This window comes from Lepidochelys olivacea (assembly GCF_965140295.1).
Source record: "Lepidochelys olivacea isolate rLepOli2 genome assembly, chromosome: 1".
Taxonomy (NCBI): Eukaryota; Metazoa; Chordata; order Testudines; family Cheloniidae; genus Lepidochelys; species Lepidochelys olivacea.
In genome coordinates, this window is record NC_140411.1 from 15,193,165 (window position 1) to 15,218,621 (window position 25,457).

The following is a 25,457-nucleotide window of genomic DNA, read 5'->3' on the forward strand; positions in this document are numbered from 1 at the left end:
CACTATAAAAATGGTTCCCATGCCACTGAGCAGAGCTGCCTTCCTCATCCTCAGTTTATAGCTGTTGGAGGCCTTTGCCCTGTGGTCTCGGCTCTCTGGGCGTGTTTATTTAACTGCTTAGTGTGGTTTTCAGAGAGACACAGAGACTCTATCAAATGAATGTTCCACCGGGACCCCGGTTTACTCTCCAGATGGCTCCTCTCTCATAAGCTGCCCCCGGTGTAACATTTTTCTGAGCTGTGACTTTTCTTGCCCCTCCCTCCTTTCCTGTCTGCTGATTTCTGACACTGGGACTCCTCCCTGAAGGGCTGCGATTGACAGCTGCAGCGAATGCCCTGCTGCCTGCAAGCCCGTCAGGCAGGAGTGGAGGAACAAAAGCGGATTACTCCCCCTTTCTCCCTGTGTGAGCTTTTGTGCTTTTCCCCAGCAGCCTCAGAAGGGCTGATCTCTCCACCTCTCCTCAATGCCTCCTGCAGCCCTGTGAGGGAGGCACAGTTGTAGCTTCACTGGCCCTAGCTGTGGTCCAGGTAAGTACTTGCCTTGCGGATGAGGGACCCCTTCTTTCTGAACAAAAGGGATCTCTGACAGTCAGCCACTTGGGCACCTGCCATGCGGGCTGTGCAGGGAGGGGATGGCAGCAGTGACAACTGGCAGAGACCAGTGGCCTCTTTGCCCTGGGATTCATGCACATTAAGTAAAGGGGGTGGACCGGGAAGCGAGAGGTTTGGCTTGACATCCAGGGGTTCTCTTTGTGCTAGCTGTCAGGAGCCCCGCTGAGCCAGGTTAATGTGGAGGGTTGTGCACTCTCACCACTAGCGTGGCACTTGGAGATCAGGGCTGGGAGGGGGCAAGGATTGTCCGATCCTCAGCCACACGCCTGTGCTGTTCGTTGTACAGTGTGATGCCATGCTATACAAAGTCCTGGTGCTTGTGTGTGTCACAGCTCCAAGGCGCGCTCTGTGCAGGTGGCTTTCAGGGTTTTCTTTGTTTAACTCATGAATTACCTCAGTCGAAATCAATTTCATTTTCTTTGAGATGCATAACGAAAGGACTCTTTTCTTAGTGACATTCCGGGGCTCGCTTATGCCTGCGTAACTCAACTGATGGTTCTGTTTTTTCGAGCTCTCAGCATCAAAGCATCTCACAGTCATTCATGGATTTTACCGCCACGATAACCTGTGAGGCAGGGAAGTGCCATTCTCCCAACTCTACAGAAACTGAGTGGTCCAAAGTCACCCGGGGTGCCAGAGATGGGAATTTAACTCAGGTCTCTCAAGTCCCAGTCCAGTCCCCTAAACACTAGATCATCCTTCCTCCCTATATGATACCCTACTGCTGATCTACACTGTTGTAAAAGAAAGTGAAATCAGGCCACTTTGTACCAGTGAGCACAGAATAGTCCAGTGATTATATAGGAAAGGGGAACAAAACTGTCAAGCTTTACAAGTTGAATGAGCAAAAGCTTCGTAAATGACAGGAGATTTTTTCCATGCTTCACTGACACCTGTACTGCAAAATCCATAAGAGAGGTTTCAGAAATGGCCTTGAAAATGAATCTAAAACCAAGGCATCTTTTCCCAAATGGTTAATTTTGTTTTTAAAAAATTGGTGAAAATTATTTTAATATGGGATTTTTTTTTTGCCAAATTATTTGGATTTTCAGTTAAGACTTTGTTCACTCTTTTTTTTTTTCCTGTTTTTTCCCCTGGTTGCCAATTTTGATTGCTCAGCTTCTGGCCACAATGGAATTATCCAAAATAATTAAATCCATAAATTCTAAAACACTAAATTATGAACGCTCCGATTTTTTAAAAATGAGTCTACCCCAAGTTCAGCAGGCATCTTTTGTTGGGGGGAAAAAAAAGATCTGATGATTAAAAGTCACACACAACCATTTTCCTTAATTTTGTTTCCCATCATAGATTTTTAAAATCAGAAGGGTCCAATATGGTCATTGGGTCTGACTTCCTATATGACACAGGCCATAGAACTTAACCAACAACTTGTGGTTGAAGGAAGCTATCTTTTAGAAAGGCACCGTGTGTGTGTTTTGTAATAATATAATCTCCAAGTGATGGAGAATTTAGGCAGTTCTGCCTTGGGCCATTTCTGGTCCCAAAGAAGTGAGACTTGAGGCAGATCTGAATTCAGATTAAATTGAGTAAATGCTGGATTAAAGACCTGAACCATAATTTAGAAACTGACTATAGTTATTTATTTAGATCACTGCCCTCCCCTCCCCTTAGGCATCATCTGCACTTAACTTCCTACAGCGGCAGAGCTGCACGGCTGTAGCATGTCAAGTGTCGACACTGCCTATGCCAACTGGAGGAATTCTCCTGTTGGTTTAGGTCATCCATCTCCCAAAGAGGTGGTAGCTAGGTTGATAGAAGAATTCTTCCATCAACCTAGTGCTGTCTTCATGGGGACTTAAGTCAGCTGAACTACACCGCTCAGGGTGTGGATTTTACATACCCCTGAGTGGTGTAGTTATCCCAAGCTAACTTTCTGGTAGAGACCAGGTCTTAAGCCATAGTTTTCATCATTGTTAGTTTCAACAGTACAATATAATAGTGTGAGAGCTCTTTAGCCCCGTTATCATCCCCTGGGCAACAAACTAATACAACTAGCAAGGAAGGCAGTTTAGTGGTTAGAGCGCGGGACTGTTGCTCCGGAAACCTGGGTTCTATTTCCTGCTCTGCCACATTGGCCTGATGGGTGACCTTGGGAAAGTCGCCTCCTTTCTCTGTGCCTCAGTTTTCCCTTCTGTAAAATGGGGATAATACCAATCTCCTCTGTAAAGGACTTTGAGATCTACAGATGAGAGCTAAATAATAATAGCATGGTGCATCTGGTCACATCTTCCTGTAGTAGCTGGTTCCAGCACAGCAAAGAGCTGCTGATGGAGTTACTGCTTAAGCTCAAGTGCTTTTTGGTGCTGAGGTCCCAGGTTTGAGCCCTGTGGGGTCCGTGTGCTGGTGGGTGTGATCTGGTATAAAGCCACGTAGCAAAGCTAGGCCTGAGCTACGCAGTTAACCCCTGTGGGAAGGTTTGGGCCTGAGGGATTGCTTCTGGCCCATCTCTTAGGCCACATGCTGACAGTCGTCCTTCCAGCTAGTCGAGCCCTGATTTCAAATGTGGGTGTCTGAATAGGGCATTGAATTCCCATCTTGGACATTTGTATCAGTAATTAGGTGCCCAAATGGCCTTTGAAGTGCAGAGCAGAGCATCCAGCCAAGGGATTTGAGTGCCCTGTTACGGTCCCTATGTTTGGAAACCGGACCTGCAGCACCAAAGAGCCCAATTTAAGGGGCCCTGGGTGGGAAGGGTGGATAGAGCTATTGGAGGATAAAGTGGTTTCTGAATCGCCTCGTCAGGGCCAGGTGCTTGGCATTAGCAAATAGTCTGTGGGCTCACGAGAGGGCAAGAAGTTTGGGTTATTCCTAATGCGAGCCAGAACAATGGGAAACCAGAGAGCAGAGCTGCAATTAGCGCTGCTCAGGCTGCGGCTTACTCTTGCCCTGTCAGAAAAGAAGCCATCAAAGGCAATGGGAGGCTAATGAAACATGCAAGAAGAGGATGACAAAAGAGAACAAGCCCTGACTTTGCGCACCCCGGTTACTTCCCTTTAAGAGGAAAGGGGGCATTAAACATGATCTCCATCTTTATTGCTCTTACCTGTAAGCCTCTTGCCGTTTGGGTAGGAAGATCTCTCTTAACTGTGGAAGAGTGGGCCTTCTCGGTCCCCTTGCACTGCTGCCTGCAGATACACCAGTTGAGGACCAGTCCTGTGATGTGGGTGCAGTTGCATTGACTTCAGTGGGGGTACACTGATTTACACCAGTTGAGGATCTGGTCCCACTGGTGTCTTTCACCAATGCCATCTCCGGTCTAGCTTTCCCAGGGGCTTTGTGCCGACAGGTACGTCTGCATTTATGGAAAGAAGAATAAAGGATCGATGGAGGGAAAATGGGAGCTGCCTGGAAAATGGACGATTGTGGGTGGGGGTCACGGTGTTCTGCGTGTGTGTGAGATGGACAGAAGAGAAGCTGGGTGTGGCTGGTCAGCTCCCCATCAAAAATGAGTCTAGGGATCTCAATCCATTTCCTCGTGGTATCCCCAAAACCCTACCACCATTGGTACCTCTGTGGCTAATCTCAGCAGACAGGCCAAGAGAAGTGACCATGGAAATGGGATTTCAGGAGGGATGTTAGAAGACATTGAATCTGGTCCGTGGTTCCAGATGTATATGTCTTAGAAATTACTGGGAAGGATTTTTTTTTTTTAAATCTCCCTCTGTAATCCTAGTAGCTCCTCTTTGCTGCATAATGAGCCAAGTTCATCCCCTGGTGTATCTCCGCTGAAGGCATGCGGTCATGCCGTGAGCCTAAGCCCTTCTGTATTCCCACCCTACACGCTACTGCCAGAATCTTTCTACAGAATGGGCCTTGTGAGGTGTCCTGTGAATGCTAATAACTCAGTGGTTATGAATATCATTGTAAAACACCTATGTTACCGTTGTGTGAGGTCATGAATTCTCTGTGTATGATGCTACTAAAACATGTTTAAGGCCAGACACCCTTGCTTAGGGAAAAGTGATAAATGGGTGTGTCTTAGACCAAGGAATGTGGGTTACCTCCATTTAAATATTGGCAGTAAACAAAGCCATTGAGCTAAACCAGTGGGGGGGGGGGGCAGAGAGGGTATCCTGTTCTGAACTCAAGAGCCAGAGAATTTAACATGACCCCTGCACCCCAGAGAGACACAGGAGACTGCAGTGCTTCAGTGAAGGTGCTACCTACGCCAACAGGAGGGGTTCTCCTGCCAACGTGGATAATCCACCTCCCCCAGGTGTGGTAGCTAGGTTGACAGGAGAATTCTCCTGTTGACCTAGCACTGCCTACATCGGGGATTAGGTCGTTTTACCTCCATTGCTCAGGGGTGTGGATTTTTCACACCCTTGAGCCAACGTAGCTGTACTGACCTCATTCATTGCCTAGTGTAGACTGGGCCAAAAACATCCCTTTGGAGATATCAGGACAGAGATACTCCATCTTTTACTTCACCTGGGAAAACAAAGAAACCAATCCATTTGATCTCTGTGATGAGTCCTGACAAGTAAAAGCCTGGCAAGGAGACTGTGAGTGAGAGAAATCATCTTGAATAAAGACTGTATTATGTAAGATTAAATTTGGCTTTTAGATGCATGTTTTCACTTCTATTTGCTTTTAACCATCTCTACCTTTTGCTCTTTAACTTGGCATCACTTAATCCACGGTTAATGAACTTGTTTTGTTTTCATTATAAATCATCAGTACAGTGTGCACGTCTAGAAAGCTGGCAGGTTGGAGTGGCTGCCTGTCTTTGTAAAGGCAGTGAACCGAACCCTTTCTCTGGGAGGATCTGGCGAGAGGGGCTGGATTTTGGGGAGAATTCAGGGCTGGAAGGGTACCCAGGTTGGGAACCCACGTTGGGAAAGCCAGCATAAGACTTGTGGGCTGCTAGCCAACTGTTGGGGCCAGAGCTCTGGACCAAAGCTGCAGAGCCACAAGACACCCAGGGTTATCAGGCAGCCAGTGACCGAACCCCCTTACTGGCCTGTATGAACCCCAGGGGTGTTGTGAGGATAAATACACTAAAGATTGTGAGGTGCTCAGGTACTGTGATATGGGGCCATATAAGCACCATGAATAGACAGTAATTTTCCTTTCAATTATCTACATGTTTATAGCTGGGGGTTACAAAATTATTCCTTGTTTGTACCTGTGACTGGGTGGACCAAGAGAGGCCCTCTTCTGGAGACCCTGTGGTCCTACCAAACCCCACCCATGGAAAGGAGCAGTGAAGGTGGGTCCTCTGGGTCTTCCTAGAGAGACCTTATGGAAGCAGCCAATCGGAGCCCAGCAGGTTCAGATAAAAGGAGCTGCAGGACCTAAGTTGGTCAGTTCCTGGCTAGAGCAAGAGGAATAAGGAAAGGGACTCTGCTCTCACCAAAGGAGCTCAACAAGCTGGATCTGGGGGGAGAGGACCTGAGAACTGTGACCCTAAAGTAATGGGTGAAAGTCAGGGGGCTAGGTGGGAAAAGGCCCAGGGAAAAGCAGTAGCAAACTGGAGGCAACAGTACGTGGCTGGGTTGGGACCCGGAGTAGTGTGTGGCCCGGATTCCCCAGTGTGGCCCCTGGGGAAGTGACCTGGGCTCCCGGAATGGAACAAGGCTTGCTTAGAAGTCTGAGTGAAAGGTGGAATTTAAAGGGCCCAGAAATGCGGCTCAAGACCCTGGTGAGCGCAGGTAGCTTGCTGGACTTTTGCTACCCAGAAGGGGTTCATCCATTTTGGCTGCATGACTTGGCTGGAGGGCTGAGGCACTGAAGACCCGCCTAATGAGGTTGACAACGTATAGGGGGCCCTTCCTCAACATGCTGTTAGCTTGGGATAGTTTTCAACATATTTCATTTAATCGAATCACAAGGTGTATATGTGACCTGGAGACGCCCTGGTGCCAACTGGCAGAGGACACATGGGTTGCGTAGGGTTTTATGTGGGTCCCCTGGGTCACACGTATGCACAGTAATTCGTCAAAGCGTGGCATATGATGTCTCTGAGCCAGTAGCCCTCTGGGTGTCCTAATCATTGCAAAATGTACGTACGGATAGTATTGAAGGAGTTATGTATCTATACTGGAAATTCTGTTAAGGTCCTGGGATTAAAGCAGGCCACCAGGACGTGACATTCCTCAGGAATGTTTCTTTGAGGCAGGAGGTAAGACCACCTAGCTCTGTGTCTGGCCGCTTGTGTATTGTTTATTGTATGCCTCGCGCTGGAGGCCTATTTACATACTGAACCAGTTGCTGAGTACGAAATCTACAAGAAGAAACTGTCAGCAGGGCAGTGTCCTGTTTATGAACCAAAACAAAGTCTTGTTCTGATTTCATAGATACTAAGGTCAGAAGGGACCATTATGATCATCTCGTCCAACCTCCTGCACAACGCAGGCCACAGAATCTCACCCACCCATTCTTGCGAAAAACCTCTTACCGATGTCTGAGCTATTGAAGTCCTCAAATCGTGGTTTAAAGACTTCAAGGAGCAGAGAATCCTCCAGCAAGTGACCCATGCCCCATGCTACAGAGGAAGGCGAAAAACCTCCAGGGCCTCTTCCAAACTGCCCTGGAGGAAAATTCCTTCCCGACCCCAAATATGGTGATCAGCTAAACCCTGAGCATATGGGCAAGACTCACAAGCCAGATCACCCAGGAAAGAATTTTCTGTAGTAACTCAGATCCCACCCCATCTAATTTCCCATCACAGGCCATTGGGCCTATTTACCATGAATATTTAATGATCAATTAATTACTAAAATCATGTTATCCCATCTTACCATCTCCTCCATAAACTTATTGAGTTTAATCTTAAAGCCAGATAGGTCTTTTGCCCCCTGATTCCCTTGGAAGGCTATTCCAAAAGTTCATTCTTCTGATGGTTAGAAACCTTCGTCTAATTTCAAGTTTAAACTTCCCAATGACCAGTTAATATCCATTTGTTCTTGTGTCCACATTGGTAATGAGCTTAAATAATTCCTCTCCCTCTCCAGTATTTATCCCTCTGATATATTTATAGAGAGCAATCATATCTCCCCTCAACTTTCTTTTAGTTAGGCTAAACAAGCCAAGCTCCTTGAGTCTCCTTTCATAAGACAGGTTTTCCATTCCTCAGATCATCCTAGTAGCCCTTCTCTGTACCTGTTCCAGTTTGAATTCATCCTTCTTAAACATGGGAGACCAGAACTGCGCACCCAGGTGAGGTCTCACCAGTGCCTTGTATAACGGTACTAACACCTCCTTATCTCTACTGGAAATACCTCGCCTGATGCATCCCAAGACCGCATTAGCTTTTTTCATGGCCACATCACATTGGCGGCTCATAGTCATCCTGTGATCAACCAATACTCCAAGGTCCTTCTCCTCCTCCATTACTTCTAATTGATGCGCCCCCAGCTTATAACTAAAATTCTTGTTATTAATCCCTAAATGCATGACCTTACACTTCTCACTATTAAATTTCATCCTATTACTATTACTCCAGTTCACAAGGTCATCCAAATCTTCCTGTATGATATGCCAGTCCTTCTCTAAATTGACAATACCTCCCAGCTTTGTTTCATCCGCAAACTTTATTAGCACACTTCCACTTTTTGTACCGAGGTGAGCAATAATAAGATTGGTCCCAAAACCGATCCCAGAGGAACTCCACTGGTAACCTCCCTCCAGCCTGACAGTTCACCTTTCAGTAGGACCCGCTGTAGTCTCCCTGTTAACCAATTCCGTATCCACCTTTCAATTTTCATTTTGATCCCCATCTTTTCCAATTTAACTAATAATTCCCCATGTGGCACGGTATCAAACACCTTACTGAAATCTAGGTAAATTAGATCCACTACATTTCCTTTGTCTAAAAAATCTGATCTATTTAGAGGTTCCAGGAGACACCTTGGATCCTCCATCAAGAAGGCAAATTGACAGCGTGTTTGTCTCATGAAGGAAGTGTCACAGCCAGCCTGGCTTTATATTGCTGCAAGGACTTTGGGTGAGCGTTGCCCTATCAGACACAAGAATATCTTGTTGATTAAATCCAGGCTCCAGAATGTGTGATGATTTTATTTTACACGTAACCATTTCAATACTTCCACTTGGGCAATCACCCCAATCTGTTCTTTGCTTCTGTTTGTTTTCACTATAAACAAGTGCTGTGAGTTGAGAGGATTAGTGATCTCAGGTGGAACTGGTAAGCTGGGGTGTCTTGCTCCTGTGGGAGCAGCAACTCTGTGAACAATGTGAGTGTTGAGTGGACCCAGGGGCTGGATGCTCCAGGGAGATGCTCTGAGGGCTCCAGGGTTAGGGTGTGTCTGTCTCTAACTGGTGAGTGACAGTGGGTCCTGTGTAGGCCTAGAGAACAGTGCTTGGGTTGCCCATGGCTGGTGGAATCAGGGAACTGAACCAGAGCAGGCACAGACAAGATCTCTTCATGCATGTGCCATTGCCTTCTGTTGCATGCTCAGCTGATCTTTGAGCTACAGGTCAGAGATTTCCTTTCCGCACAAGCATAGAGGTCTGTGGTTTGAGAGTAAGACGATCTGAATTTTGGCCATGGCTCATTAAAGGACTAAAGCACATGCGCACATCCTGGTGATTCGGTGGGAGTTAAGCATGTGCTTAAACCTAAGTATGTGGCTACGTGCTTTGCTGAATCAGGGCCTTAATTCCTGATGTTGCTGTGAAGTTCCTTATAACCATGTGTACAACCAGAAAGTCCCAGGGAACTGAAGGTTTGTTGCAATGTTAGGGTGAGTGCATGCAACAAAATCTTTTAACTTAAGAGCAATTTTAGCCAATACTTACGAGCTGATGTTAGTTGCCAGTAATTTGACAACTATTTCATTGTGTTCCTTGCTCTTTCCCCTCTGCCCCTGCCCTGAAATCAGGATGCATCAGATGATAAAAGAAGAATCCAGTTACAGAACAAGCAGCCTTGAAAATGCAACTCGAGAGCAGAGCAAAGAAAAGCTGCACATGAAACTCTGCAGTGGGTCCTGCCATGCTGAGCAAATCCTCCGGACTCTGAACTCCTACCGGCAGAGCGGCATCTTCACGGATGTTGTGCTCTTGATCGATGGGCAGGAGTTCCCCTGCCATCGGGCCACCTTGTCAGCCAACAGCACCTACTTCCGGGCCATGTTCGGTGGTAGCCTCAAGGAAGGTCACCAAGATATCATCAACATCCAGAAGATCTCTGCCTCCACCATGAGCCTCCTCCTGGACTATATGTATGGGGGAAACATAGTCATTCAGGAAGACAATGTTGAAGACATCTTAGAGCTATCTGACTTGCTTCAGATCTCCAAGCTCACGGATGCGTGCGTCACCTTCCTTGAAGGCCAGCTTCACCCGTGCAACTGCTTGGGCATCCTGAAGTTTGCCGACTCATTCTCCATTGCCTCCCTGGCTGAGAAGAGCAAGAGGTTTATGCTAGAAGGCTTCGTGGAGGTGTCATGTCACGAGGAGTTCCTGGAGCTGAGCGTGAAGGAGCTGGTCAAGTATCTGTCAGATGAGCAGCTGGTAGTCCCTAAGGAGGAAGTGGTCTTCGAAGCGGTGATGCGGTGGGTACGGCATGATGTTGCCACCAGGAAAGGGGCTTTGAAGGATCTCCTCGAGCATGTGCGCCTCCCTCTGCTGGATCCCATGTACTTTCTGGAACAGGTTGAAATGGATGAGCTCATCCAGGACTCCAAGGAGTGCATCCCTTTACTGCACGAAGCACGGAAGTACTATATCCTTGGGAATGAAGTCAGCTCTCTGCGGTCAAGGCCTAGGAGGTAAAAACAGAAACTGTTTCCTAAAGCTGCATACCTGAGTCACGGATTCCTAGATACTAAGGTCAAAAGGGACCATTGTGATCATCTAGTCTGACCTCCTGTAGAACCCAGCCCAAAATATTTCACTATTAATTACATAGCAGGTGTGACCAGGGTCTCAGTGGGGGCCAACTGAGGTCACTCAATTAGGGTGAACTGCAAAGAATGGGGCAGACAAACCCCAAAACTAGTGGATAATTCAATACTTAAATTTATCAAGCCAGCATAAAACAGCTTCTTTATTAGCACACTAATTATTCAGAAGTCAATAACACAGTTCCCTTAAAGTACCCAGCCTCAGGCCTCCATCCAGGTACCCAAGTCAAATATGATGATGATTTCTGAAAATCTTATTTCATCACATAAAAAAAAAGGTTTGACCAATCCCAAAGGATCAGACACATTACCTCCCCGGTTACTGAATATTCCACATTTTACCCAAATACACGCTCCCAGCCCATTCTTATTAACTAAACTAAAATTTATTAAAAAAAGAAAAGAGCAAGAATATGGTTAAAAGATCAATATACGTACAGACATGAGTTTAATTCTTGAGGTTCAGATACATAGCAGAGATGGTGAGCTTTGTCGTTGCAAAGAGTTCTTTTAGAAATAGTTCATAGTCCAATATCATATTCAGGGTGGACCAGTCAGCACTAGGATCCCAAGCTGGTGGTTTAAGCTTTCCCTGATGAAGCATCAAGCAGATCTGAGATGATCAGGATCCAAAGATCTTTTATACAATTTCAAGCCGCCTTTGACACGTTGCAGTCCCTTGGGGAACAATAGGTAATTAGGATGACTTTGAAGGAGGGTCCATCACTGGTACTTAGCTATACAAATTAACATAAGGCAATTTGCTTGTTCCTCCACCATTCACAGATTATTTGCTGTATATTTCAAAGTGAGGTGAACACAGTGATATCTGGTGTTTACAATTCATTTAAATGCTAGGATGTTCTTTTGATCCCTGAATTATCAGAATACAGCATAAACAGGGACTGTTGATTACATTGTCGACCATTACGCATATATATGTAAATACACAAACATGTCCCCACATGTCTTTAAGGGTTGAATATGAATCATGCATCACAGCAGGGAAAGATGATTCTCTTCCCAGCAGTAAAGGAACATAATGCAGCCCAATAGTCTTGGTTCTGAAAAGACTTGTGCATAAGTGTTAGCTAGTGGTAGTAGTTTATTTAAAAGTCCCTAAAATTCACATGAGCTACTTATATAGTTCCTCATGCTAATGCCTTCCTAAATTGCCTTTGCTTAAATTGGAAAGGGCTCAAAAAAAAAAAAAGAGCTACAAGAATGATTCGAAGTCTCGAAAACATGCCTTTGTAGTGAGACGCTAATGAAGCTCAGTCTGTTTAGTTTATCCAAGAGAAGGCAAACAGGTGACTTGGTCATGGTCTACAGGCACTTTGCTGCTAGATGGGGAAGAGATTTCTGAGAGTAGATGGCTCTTTAATCCATCAGAAAAAGGATGGATGAGACCCAATGGCTGGAAGCTGAAGTGAGAAAAATCTGAGTGGAAAAAACATGCACGATGTCAACGGTGAGGTTAAATTAACCATTGGCACAAGTTACCACAGGTTGTGGTGGATTCTCCATCACTTGAAGGCTTTAAAGCAAGACTAGATATTTTTTTAACACTAGGCTCTAGCTCAAACAAAAGTTGAAGGCTTAATGTAGAAGTTACGAGGTGAGGTTCTCTGGCCCATTTTATGCAGGAAGTTAGACTATATAATGGTCCCTTCTGATTCTAACAACTGTAACCCGTTGCCAGATACAACTCTTTACTCCTCCCTTGCTTCACCTGTACATCCCGAAAAGCTTTCCAAAGCAGGCTAATGTTGTTATCCCCACTTACCAGAGAAGACGACTTGAAGTTCACAATCTTGGAATGAGCTGGCCAAAATTTTTGGAATTTTGAAATTTCTATGAAAAAATTGGTCCAAAATTTTGAATTTTGGTGGGAAAAGGGGAACGCTTTTCCCCACCATTTTTTTTTGCAAATTTTCCCTTCTTCTCCCCACCCCCCATTTTCCCACTAACTACAGAATGGATCAAAACAATCAGAAGTTAAATAAAACATAAGACAAAGTGTCCATCTTCTGCAATTCCCCCCTTTTGGTTTTCATTAGCTCTAGGCAGTGGGCAGGGTGCGTGCCGGAGCCACTGTTTATGGACAATCCTTTTGTGTTGTTTTGAGTGGCTTTTAATTTAAGGGATAGGCACCCAAAGCACATTGTGGGTGCAAGAAATGTGACTGGAGAATCCCCCGCTCGGTGCTCAGCGTGCTAGGCCACGCTGCTTCCCCAGAGCTGCAGCAACGTTATCAGCTCTTCTCTAAAGTTAGGAGCTATTGGAGGAATTGCTGTTTCATGCAGGGTGCCATCAGTCTGTGGAATTTACTGCCGCAAGTCACATGGATTTAAGTCCAATGGATTTGAAAAGGGGCAGGATCATTTCATGGCCAATGATAGCATTGTAATCATACATGCTGAGTGATGCGTAATCAAATCTCATGCCTGAGCGTATCAACTGCTTTCATAGAATCATAGGACTGGAAGGGACCTTGAGAGGTCATCTAGTCCAGTCCCCTGCACTCATGGCAGGCCTAAGTATTATCTAGATCCTCCCTGGCAGGTGTTTGTCCAACCTGCTCTTAAAAATCTCCAGTGATGGAGATTCCACAAACTCCCGGGGAATTTATGCCAGTGTTTAGCCACCCTGACAGTTAGGAAGTTTTTCCTAATGTCCAACCTAAACTTCCCTTGCTGCAATTTAAGCCCATTGCTTCTTGTCCTATCCTCAGAGGTTAAGGAGAACAATTATTCTCCCATCTCCTTGTAACAACCTTTTATGTACTTGAAAACTGTTATCATGTCCCCTCTCAGTCTTCTCTTCTCAGGACTAAACAAATCTAATTGTTTCAATCTTCCCTCATAGGTCATGTTTTCTAGACCTTTAATAATTTTTGTTGCTCCTCTCTGGCCTTTCTCCAATTTGTCCACATCTTTCCTGAAATGTGACATTCTGAACTAGATGCAATACTCCATTTGAGGCCTAATCAGCACGGAGTAGAGCAGAAGAATTACTACTTGTGTTTTGCTTAAAACACTCCTGCTAATACAGCCCAGAATTTGATGTTTGCTTTTTTTGCAACAGTGTTACACTGTTGACTCATATCTGCAGTACTCAGTCATTTCCCTTTTTGTATGTGTGTAACTGATTTGTTCCTTCCTAAGTGGAGTACTTTGCATTTGTCCTTATTGAATTTCATCCTACTTACTTCAGACCATTTCTGCAGATCATTCTGAATTTTAATCCTATCATCCAAAGCATTTGCAACTTCTCCCAGCATGGTATTGTCCATAGGGGTCAGGAGGGAGTCCCGCTATCTGTTGCATTGCACAGCTTGACTGGGGGATTTAGTTTGTTCTGTTTTTCACTGAAGCAGCGAGTATGGGCCACTGATGGGCAAGGGTCTGGTCTGGAATGACAGACCTTGTGTTCAGTCTTGAGAGTTTGGACGGAATGCTGCCGCAGCGTGTTCTGACACTTGTCCACGGGAATCAGCCTGGAGGCAGGGAACTGAACTCTCAAGTCCTAAGCTAGCACCCCAACCACCTTCCCCCCTCTCGTCTGGCAGTGAGTTTGCCATGGGCCAGCTGCCAAGAAAGCTCTGTTTCCCATGGTCACTGGTCTTGCTCTTGAGGCTGGCAGCTTTCTTGGTCGTGAGGAACATAACTGTCAGGAGAGAGAATGATCACAGAGTGGGGACTTCCGGTAGCTGGGCCGATCCTGTGGAGAGTTTCGGAGGTCACTTTTAACTTTGACTCTATTTAACAGAAGCTGGACAATGCCTTTGAACTGCACAAACCCATAATAAAGACAACTCCTTCCCCAAAGTGCTTACAATCTAAATAGCAAAGACGGACAAAGGATGGGAGGGGGAACTGAGTGACAGAGGGGTGAAGTGAGGTGCCCAGAAAGTCAGTTGCAGAGTTGGGAATAGAACCCAGATCTCCTGACTCTCAATCCAGTGCCATATCCACTAGATAACGCTGCCTATCCCAATGAGACTCCTCATGGTAATAGGTATCATAGTGCTTTCTACCAGACAGTATGGTAGGAGGCTAAAGCTTGGAGTATGATGACAGAACAGAAAGTTGGGACTGTCGCTTTAATATTTACCCATGTGTTTCTCATTCTAGGTTCATGGAATTAGCAGAGGTCATAGTAGTTGTAGGCGGCTGTGATAAGAAAGGCCTCTTGAAGCTCCCCTTCACTGATATGTACCACCCGAAGAGCAGGCAGTGGACAGCACTCTCTAGCGTGCCAGGGTACACCAAATCGGAGTTTGCAGCCTGCACCCTAAAGAATGACGTGTATATATCAGGTGAGAAACCCACCCAACAGCCCCGCAGCTACACCTCCAAGCATTTCGGAGAGAAACTGCCAATTCAGGCTCTGTGATGCTTTCCTCTCCAGCTGCAGAGTCACCCGGGTCTGTTTTACGTGTGCGTCTAGGATATGCAGTATGTGTGTTTCTGCTCTTGTCACGCTGTAGTGGTTAGCAGTGTTCCTTGTACTTATAGTTGGCTTATGAAGGCCGAGAATTCATTCCCAATATATCTCCTTGGCCACAGATTCACAGATGTTAAGGCCAGAAGGACCTTTGTGATCATCTAGTCTGATGATCCTTTTAACACAGGCCACAGAACTTGCCCAAAATAATTCCTAGGGCAGAGCTTTTAGAAAAACACCCAATCCTGGTTTATAAATTGTCAGCGATGGAGAATCCAGCATGACCCTTGGTAAATTGTTCCAGTGCGATATCCACTGGATAACTTGCATCTTTTTTCCAGTCTGAATTTGTCTAGCTTTAGTTTCCAGCCATTGGACCATGTTATACTTTTCTCTGCTAGACTGTAGAGCCCATTATTAAATATTTGTTCCCCATGTAGATGCTTAGACTGTTGCCTCTTAATCTACTCTTTGTTAAGATAAACAGATTGAGCTCTTTGAGTTTCACTATAAGGCATTTTTTCTAATCCTTTAATCATTCTCATGGCTCTTCTATGAACCCTCTCCCATTTATCAACACCCTTCTTGAATTGTGGGCACCGGACCTGGACACAGGATTCCAGCAGTGGTTGCACCAGTGCCAAATACAGAGGTAAAATAACCCCTCTGCTCCTACTCGAGATTCCCCTGTTTATGCATCCCAAGATCACATTAGCTCTTCACCACCGTGTCATTGCTAATGCCGTGTTTGGCTCCCCACATCCAGCAACGGTATTCTTCCACACATCCATCGTTGCCATTCTGGCTGTAGCAACCTGAGAAGATCAGGGCAAACCTGCGCCTACCATGACACACAGACTTCTTTGACCACCCAAGAGCATGCTTGCGGTTGAGGCACCTGTTGTGGGCTTATTTGCCCTGCCCAGATTTCCCTGCAATGTCGATGTGGCATGAAGAATGGTCTGCAGCTGGCAACAGAAACCAGTCTGTTATAACTGACCTGACCCTGTGGGTACCTGACTTTGATTTACTACCATGCTCATGGGTCCTTCTGAACCGATTTTTGAATGGACCTGGGTCAACTTGCAAGCCAGCCTCCTCTCCTGAGGCCAACGAGAGGACCATGTGGCTGTGGTGTGGCCAAAGACCGACAACGTCTCCCATCTCTTGTGACAGCTTTTGGACCAGATTGGATGGTGGTCAGAGGGCTCTGCGCTCCGCTGAGGAGGCTGCCGCAAATTGGGTTGGCAAGGTCTGCCCCCGATAAGAAGAACGACCACAGTGTGTGTCACCCTGGGAGGTCACATTCCGCTGATTATCCACCGAACCCCCCAAATCTTTTTTGGAGTCACTGCTTCTCAGGATAGTCCCCCATCCTGTAAGGATGGCTGACATTCTTTGAGACTTTTCTTTCTCCTCCTTCTCCACCTTCTGCCTCTACAAGCGAGATCCCTATGTCAAGCACTACATCAGTGCGTGGTGGTGGTATTTGTCATTTACACTAAGCTGTCTCAGAGCCCCCAGTTCTGAGGTGATGGTGGTGGCTCTCCCCTTGATGGTGTGGGGCCTCTCTGTCTTCCAGGAGGGCACATCAACAGCAGCGATGTTTGGGTGCTGAGCTCCCAGCTGAATGTCTGGATCAAAGTTGCCTGTCTGCACAAGGGCAGATGGAGGCACAAGATGGCGACCCTTCAGGGCAAGGTACGTACTTCATTCCCCTCAGTCTGCAGTTTAAAGTTATAGACTGTCGACCAAACCTATTACCTGAGGTTTCTGCATAGGTGCCAACTTCTGCTGGCGCCAGCGGGTGCTTGATCCCCTTTGCCCCCAGCCCTACCCCTGCCCTGCCCCCATTCCAACCCCTTCCCCGAAGTCTCTGCCCCCTCCCTGCCCCTATTCGACTCCCTCCTCAAATCTCTGCCCCAGCCCTGCCTCTTCCCTGCTGCATTCCCGCTCCTCTCCCTCCCTCCCCCCAAAACAGCTGTTTTGCGGCGGCATGCACTGGGAGGTAGGCAGAGGGAGTGGGGACGTGGCGCACTCAGGGGAGGAGGCGGAGGTGAGCCGGGGTGGGGGAGCTTGGCTGCCGGTGGGTGCAGAGCACCCACTAATTTTTCCCTGTGGGTGCTCCAGCCCCAGAGTGCCCATGAAGTCAGTGCCTATGGGCTTTGGCACTTATTCCTCCTCCCATGGTAACAGCAGATAATATAGGAACATGTGACAGATCCCATAGGATCAGGTCCCATTGGAAGAAGATCTAAAGGAATACAGGAGAGCTGGCAGCATAGGCACCGACTCCATGAATGCTCTGGGGCCGGAACACGCATGGGAAAAAGAAAGTAGGTGCTCAGCACCCACTGGTGGCCCTGCTGATCAGCTCCTCCCCTTCCCCCGAGCACCTCCCGCCTGCTGTGGATCAGCTGTTCAGCGGCATGCAGGAGGCGCCAGGGATGAGGGTGGGACAAGCTTGGGGGAGGGGGCGGAATGGGGCAGGAAAAGGCGGAGCAGGGGCGGGAAGAGGTGGGGCGGGGATTGAGACCCCCGGGGAAATGAGGAAGCTGGCGCCTGTGTCTGGCAGTTTTCAAGGAGACCATTTTAAAGGCGGGGAGGGGAAGACAGGAAGAATAAGATGATGACAATACGGCTCCAAGAGGAGCTCTTCAGTTACCACAGAGTCAACACAAAGTACAGTAGTAACATGGACAAATTGCTAAGGAGGAGTGCAAAAGAAAAGCATGAACATTTAGGGACAGAATCGGACAGGTGAAAGTACACTGAGAGTTTCACCTAGAAAGGGACATAAAAGGAAATAAGAAGTAGTTACTTAAAGCTTCAGTCTTCACTAATAAGGTTAATGGTGACCAGATACTCCACACAATTAATATTGACAACCGGGGGAAGGAACTCAAGCCAAATAGGAAAGAACAGTTTAACAAATATTTAGATAAATGAATGTATTCAAGTTGACAGGACCTGATGAAATTCATTCTCGGGTGATTCAGGAACCAGCTAAAGCAATCGTGTAATCATTAGCAATTATCTTTGAGAATTCATGGAGGCCGGGTGAGGTCCCAGCGGATTGGAGAAGGACAAACATGGAAGGTATCTTTAAAAGGGGGAACAAAGAGGGACCAAAGGAATTATAGACGAGTCATCCTAACAGAGACACCTAGAAAGGCACAGGAACAAATTATTAAACAATCAATTTGTAAGCACCTAGAGGATAATAGGGTTATAAGAAATGGCCAGCATGGATTTCTCAAGAATAAATCATGCCAAACCAACCTAATTTCCTTCTTTGACAGGGTTAGTGGTCTAGCGGATAGGGGGGAAGCAGTAAAATATACGAATGGCCATACTGAGTCAGATCAATAGCCCATCCGTGGCCAATGCCAGGTGCCCCAGAGGGAATGAACAGAACAGGTAATCATCAAGTGATCGATCCCTTGTTGCCCATTCCCAGCTTCTGACAGTTGGAGGTTTAGGGACGCCTGGAACATGAGGTTGTCTCTCTGATCCTCTTGGCTAATAGCTGTTGATGGACCTGTCCTCTAGTAGATGTGATAGCTTGATTTTTGTAAGGCTTTTGACACAGTGCCACATGCTGGTTTCATAAACCAACTACAAAATGTGATTGAGATGAAATTACTATAAGGTGGGTGCACAACTGGTTGAAAGACTGTACTCAGAGTAGTTACTAATGGCTCACTGTCAAACTGAGAGGGGGTATCTACTGGGGTCCTGCAGGGCTCAGTCTTGGGTCCAGTACTAGTCAATATTTTCATGAATGACTTGGATAATGGAGTCGGGGAGAGTATGCTTACAGAGTTTGTAGGTGACACCAGGCCAGCAGGGGTCGCAAGCGCTTTGGAGGACAGGATTAGAATTTAAAATGACCTTGACAAACTGGAGAATTGGTCTGAAATCAACAAGATGAAATTCAATAAAGACGCATGTAAAGTACTTCACTTAAGAAGGACAAATCAAATGCACCACTACAAAGTGGGTGATAACTGGTTAGGTGGCGACAGAGCTGAAAAGGATCTGGGCATTATAGTGAATCGCAAAATAAATGAGTGAACAATGTGGTGCAGTTGGAAAAAAGGCTAATCTCATTCTGGGGTGTATTAACAGGAGTTTCGGATGTAAGACATGGGAAGTAATTATCCCACTCTACTTGGCACTGGTGAGGCCTCAGCTGGAGTGTCTAATTCTTGGTGCCACACTTTGGGAAAGATATGGATAAATTGGGGAGTTCAGAGGAGAACAACAAAAATGATAAAAAGTTTGGAAAACCTGTTCTATGAGGAAAGGTTTTTTTTTTTTTAAAAAAGGGCATGTTTAGTCTTGAGAAAGGAAGACCAAGGGGGGAACCTGATAAATCTTCAACCATGCTAAGGGCTGTTATAAATAGGATGGTGATCACTCCACTTCCGCTGATGGCAGGACAAGAAGTAAGGGGCTTAATCTGGAGCAAGGGAGATTTAGATTAGATATTAGGAAACTCTTTTCTAACTATGTGGGTAGTTAAACTCTGGATTAGGCTTCTAAGGGAGGCTGTGAAATCCACATCTTTGGAGGTGTTTAAGAACAGGTTGGACAAACACCTGTCAGGGATGGTCTAGGTTTACTTGGGTCTGCCTCAGTGCAAGGGGCTGGACTAGGCGACCTCTCAAGATCCCTTCCAGCCCTACATTTCTCTGATTCTATGTGATAGCAGTAGTCACTTCTGTCTCTGCTAGAATACAACTGGGCTGTACGAATCATTCACTCCTGGCTATTTTGATATAGGAGTAATTTTGCTTCGATTGAAGCCAATGACAAAAATCTCAGTGTTTGAACAGGCGCCTAGTGTTGCTGAAATGGCCTATTATAAAATCTAATACTTGTGACAATAAAATATATAATTGAAGGGTACAAAGCTTTGTGGTTAGAAAGCTGGACTCGATCTTTGTGTGAAAAACATGCAGTCCAGAGGTTTTAAAATGGGGCATCCTGTTGCTTACCTTGTGGAGTTCAAGGTGTGGGTTTCTTCTCTGTCTTGGTGCCCCTCAGTCGCACAGTAACAGGGCAGGTCACCTCCTGTGTGTCTCCTTGTGGCCAGAGATGATGCTGAAGCACCTTGCCTCAGTTTCCCCTCTTTTTCAGAGCTCCAGATATAAATTCTTCTCCAGCTCATCAATGCCCCTCCTGGGAGCTGGAGTTATTAAATTAACAAAAATTCCAAATCAAAGTGCTCAAAGCCCCATCCAGTCCTTGCTCCCAGTCTTCCCACTCAGGGGTGTCCCTTTGCCTTAAAGACTGAGGATTCTCTGCTGGAGCCTGCTTACACCCAGCAGCTGTTGTCCTCCGTTTTGATCTCCCTGAGCAACTCCCTCTCCAGGAAGCTTCTTGCTGCCCTTTATAGGGCAATCCCCTAATCCTTGCCCAAGTGTGCCTCAGAAGTAACTAGCATTGGGTGATCCCAGGCCTCTATGGGCAAGCTGCTCTGTTATACACACCTTCCTGTTAATAGTTCACTCTGCATTCTAACCGTTTGTCTCTTTTCCATGCCCCAAGGCAGCTTTTGCACATGCCCCTGTGGGATTGTTATGCCCAGTACCAGGTGTCAGATTCTATATCCCAGTGTCCCTCGCTCCCAGTATGATTTCTGCCGACTGACTCTGCTCCTTCCACGGCAGATCTATGCAGTGGGGGGGTTTGACGGCTTTTACCGCCTGGCCAGCGTGGAATGCTACGATACATTCTCCAACAGCTGGTCGGCCGTCACCCCTTTGCTGGAAGCGGTGAGCTCGGCGGCTGTGGTCCCCTGTCTGAACAAGCTCTACGTGATTGGGGGCGCTGTGGATGACAGCGCAAACACAAACAAGGTACCGTGGTGCCAGCGCACGGCGAGGATAAAGGGAACCCTCAGCAAGTTTACTTTGGTTGAGACGTCTTGTAAACAAGGAGCCCGAGGGTGTGATTCCTTTTTTTTCAGGTGCTTCCTCAATGCCCTCTTCTCCAGCTGTGATGTTGCCTGGGTAGTTTGCCTGACCCGTTTGTGGTTGTAGTAGGGGAGAGCTGTCTAGTGGTTAGAGCAGAGGACTGGATGTCAAGTCTCCTGGGTTTCATTCCTTGCCTATTGTGTGACCTTGGGCAAATCACTCACTTTTTGTTCATCAGTTTCCCTAGCTGTAACAAGGCAATAATATTGACTATGCCTACCTCATTATTATTAATGTTGTTTGGATTGCAGTAGTTTCTAGGACCCCTAGTCATGGACCAAGACCCCATTGTGCCAGGTGCTGTACAAATACCGAAATGACAGTCCCTGCCCCCTCCACCCCCCCCGAAACATTTACAATACAGGTTACGCCTTATGGGGGGCTATCTCACAAGCTGGCTCTTTAAGGGGAGTTGGAACCAGCCTCACCTGTGGCTGATGAGCTGTTTCCCAGCTGAGACTCATCCAGTCATTATCGAAGCCTGCAAGTGGCTAAGCTGGAAAGGAGAGCTTCAGAAGGGAAATGGGCTTCTGTGGCAGGCCCTGGAGCTGGGGGGAGATGTGCAAGGGGAGAGATCTCTGGGCCCCTGTAGAAGACCCTGGGTCAGGGGGAAGACTAGTTTTATATGGGGATCTGAGGTTGAACTGTTGGATTGTGTCTGAAGAATAAACTGTGCCCTGAAGGATGCAGTTGCCTGTGGTGTTAGTCCTCTCGGGGCAGGGGCAGGCCAGGCTCGGGCTCAGGGACTGTTTAATTGCAGTGTAGATGTTTTGGCTCAGGCTGCAGCCCAGGCTGTAGGACTCTGTGAGGTTGGAGGGTCCCAGAGCTTGGGCTGTAGCCCAAGCCCCTGTACACTGCAATTAAACAGCCCAAGCCCTGCAACCCCGAGGCAGCTGGCACGGGCCGGCTGTGGGTGTCTAACTGCAGTATAGACCTACACTCAGTGGCAGACAGCAGCCTATGGGCATGTTCAGAGTGTTTCAGATGATCACACGGCTTATTCCTTGGGGATTATCCGACTGGGGAAGGCCTCCACGCACCAGATATGCTGCTACAGGACTCGCTAGTTAATAGTCATCATTATATTAATAAGAAATACTCAGCACTTTTTATCTTCAGTTCACTTCACAGACATGGAACACGCCCCTGCAGGAGGCAGGCATTATCCCCTTTTTACAGACTGGGGAATTGCGAGGCAGAGGCCTACGTTTTCAAACGTCCACTGGCTTTGGGTATTTTATTTTTCAGGGGGCCAACTTGACACTTACAGGCCTGATTTGTTTTCCAAAGGTGCTGAGGGCTCACAGCTCCCCTTGAATTCTTTTGGAGGTGCAGATGCTCTGTACTTCTGAAAATCGGGCCCCTTAAGGCATCTGGTTGGGCCCCCAAAAATTAGTGGATACTTCTGAAAAAGCTGAAGTCTAAGGGCCACATTTTTAAAGGTATGTAGGCACTTAAGTCCCATTGGTTTCATTGGGAGTTAGGCACCTCAGTACCTTTACAAATCTGGGCCTAAGTGACTTGCCTGAAGTCACACAGTGAATCAGTGTAAGAGCCAAGAACAGAAACCAGGTGTCCTGACTCCCAAGTCCTGTTGTCTGTTCACAGGACCATGCTCCTTCTCCCATTCATTCATTTTATGATAGATCCACAGCAATGTGTTGGCTCAAAGGGACTGTGCCATCGATGTGCGTTGGGTTCAAAGGCATAGGTGCTGATTCGGTGAGTGCTTCGGGGCTGAAGCATCCAGAGAAAAAAAATTGTGGCTTCTCAGCACCCACCAGCCACAGCTGTTTGGCAGCACCGCTGATCAGCTGATAGGCGGTGACACCAAACAGCTGTTTGGTGGCTCAGGGAGAGGTTTGGGGGAGGGCGGAGACCAGTGAGCGGGGGAATTTGGGAGGAGGCAGGAAGAGCAAGAGCAAGGGCAAGGCCTTGGGGGAAGGGGCAGAGTGGAGGCGGGAAAGGAGGAGCAAAGGAGGGGTCTTGGGGGGGAGGGAGTGGGGTGTCAGGGCAGAGCAGAGGTGGAGCACCCCTGGGAAAAGTAAAAATTGGTGCCTATGGTGTTAGGTTTTAGTTACTGGGATTTTGCCTGAGCAGGGACACCACGAGAGTCTGTGTTTCAATAGCTGATTTCCTGTTTCTCCTCCCAGGTCCAGTGCTATAATCCTGAGGAGAACAAATGGACATTCCTGTCTCCCACTCCCTTCTATCAGAGGTGCATTAATGCTGTCTCCTTGGACAACATGATTTACGTTGTGGGTGGACTCCTGAGTAAAATCTTCAGCTACAATCCCAGGAAAGACACCTGGAGAGAAGTGGCCACTCTCCCAGGACCTCTGGTAAGGAGAAATCTCTAGAGCAGGGATCGGTAACCTTTGGCACGCGGCCCATCAGGGAAATCCGCTGGCGGGCTGGGACGGTTTGTTTACTTTGCAGCATCTGCAGATTCGGCCGATCGCAGCTCCCACTGGCCGCGGTTCGCCGTTCCAGGCCAACGGGGGCTGCGGGAAGAGAGTGGCCCGGCCTGAGTGGCTTTCCCTGATGGGCGGCATGCCAAAGGTTGCCAATCCCTGCTCTAGAATATCCTCTGTGCACATTAGAATCTTTGCAGAAGTTTAAAGGCAAGGTGCTAAGAGCTCTGACTCTTATCCAGTAAAAGCACTTAAGTACATGCTTAAATCCCAGCATGTAAATAGTCACTGCTCCACCCCAGCTCCAGCTGGCTGAAATTTTCTGGCAATGTATATTTTTTAATGAAAAATGGCTTTTTCATCTAAAATGAAAATGGTAAACATTTTCTGATTTTCAAATGGCAGAAAGGGAAACTGAATTTTGTTTTTGGTATAACTGTAGGTTGCAGTAAAAAAAATTGGTTTTTGAAAAGACAAAAATTCAGATCTTTTTTTTCATTTAGGAAAAAAGAAAAACCTGAAAATTTTTCATTTAATTAAAAAAAAAAAAAAGGTCAGATTTCTTATTGTTGAAAATGCGGTAAGAAATTTAAATAATATGTATTTCTATTTAAACAAACCAAAACCCTGTTGACTTTTTTCAATCAGCTCTACTCAGCAGCTTGCATGATTAAGCCTGAAGTGCAGTGAATTTCACGCGGAGGTGACGAACTGCCTTGTTGTGCCTCTTGTGAGCATCTGCTAGTTCTGAGAAGCACAGTATAGAACAGAAAAGATCACCTCACTCGGTTCAGGCAGGATCTCCCTTGTTTGTCTCTAGATGTCTATAAAAATCCACAAGCATCGCCCAGAAACAGCCCTTCTGACACCCAGGGGCTCACACCATCCAGGCCCCAGACCTCTTGTCTTCTGCTTACCGTTCTTTCCCTCCCTGCTAGATGCATGATCTCGCAGATACACAGGTCCAAGCGGAGTCAGTTGAGACTAGAGCATGATCCGCACTTCGTTCCTTGTTAAACCTCCCCTTTGAACCCTGTTGTACAAAGCTGGAAGAGGTACCCTCACCTCTCCATCCTTTCCTCCCCTCTGCCCGCAGGAGAGCTGTGGGGTGACGGTGTGTGGTGGGAAGATCTACATCCTGGGTGGCCGGGATGAGAATGGGGAAGGCACGGACAAAGCTTTCACCTTTGACCCAGCGACGGGGAACGTGGCTCAGCAACCCCCGCTGCAACGCTGCACCAGTTACCACGGCTGCGTTACCGTTCTCCAACGTGTGAGCAGATGACCCTGTCGCTTCCTTCCCCTCCCCAGGAAGAATCCCCCTGGAGAAGGCAGTTACCCTCAGTGCCAAAAAATGACCCTCTGTCCTGTTCATTATTGTTATGTGCCAGTCTGTGTGGAAGAGCAACGTCAGGTGACCAATGCAGGCAGGAAGGAAGGTGGGGGTCAGGGGAGTCACGACTGCAAACATTAAGTAATTGCTTTCATTGTTTTGGTGGAGATGAATGCTGCTTTGTGCTGGGGGAGCAGGGATGTGGGCAGTACGTAACATACGGGGCAGGGAATACTGCACTAAGACGGTGCCCTCCAGTAGGTCTCAAGTAAAGCTCGTCAGCAATTTTCTGACAAAACATTTTATTTTCTTTTTTTTTGGTCAGAACCGAAACCGTTGGCAAAATGGCATCTGATTCGACAGACTCTGAAAACTTTTGGTTTAAAAAAAGGAAAGTTCCAGTTGTTCAAGACTAAGTGAATTTTTGCTTGTAAATTTCAGTCAATTTACACCCACACCCACATACACGGAAAAAAGGTCGCATTCTGCACAAAACCCTTTGAAATTATAGAAACAGTTAAAATGATTTGAACTGATTTTATTTTATTATTATTATTTTTCAATTTGTGGACATTTTTCAGATTTTTTGCCTTTTTTTAATCCCAATTTGGGATGGGGGAAAACATTTCAAAATGTCAAAACTTCTTAAGTGTCTGAAAGGTATCTGATTCTATGTAATGACCTTTAATCAGCTCAGCCCTACCAGGTATCTGCTTAAGACAAGAAAGGTTTCACTATAGATTCCAGTTCCCCAGTTCATTACAACCTGAGGC

General features: G+C 46.8%; 1 protein-coding gene across 1 annotated transcript; it reads left to right on the forward strand.

The window, feature by feature from the left end:
• The first annotated feature begins 352 nt into the window (after positions 1 to 352).
• Positions 353 to 25,176, forward strand: KLHL35 (kelch like family member 35). The gene is made up of 7 exons (XM_084614511.1): positions 353 to 527; positions 9,479 to 10,369; positions 14,641 to 14,825; positions 16,536 to 16,654; positions 20,632 to 20,820; positions 23,091 to 23,279; positions 24,448 to 25,176. The coding sequence occupies exons 2-7, from the start codon at positions 9,480 to 9,482 to the stop codon at positions 24,634 to 24,636; spliced, it is 1,761 nt and encodes a 586-aa protein (XP_084470637.1). The 5' UTR covers positions 353 to 527; position 9,479; the 3' UTR covers positions 24,637 to 25,176.
• Positions 25,177 to 25,457: the final 281 nt, after the last annotated feature.

Excerpts from the sequence above, each read along its gene's own strand:
- KLHL35 (XM_084614511.1), top strand. The coding sequence starts at position 9,480 with ATGCATCAGATGATAAAAGAAGAATCCAGTTACAGAACAAGCAGCCTT. Across the intron at positions 14,826-16,535 it reads GAATGACGTGTATATATCAG|GAGGGCACATCAACAGCAGC; the intron begins GTGAGAAACCCA and ends TCTGTCTTCCAG. Across the intron at positions 23,280-24,447 it reads CCACTCTCCCAGGACCTCTG|GAGAGCTGTGGGGTGACGGT; the intron begins GTAAGGAGAAAT and ends CTCTGCCCGCAG.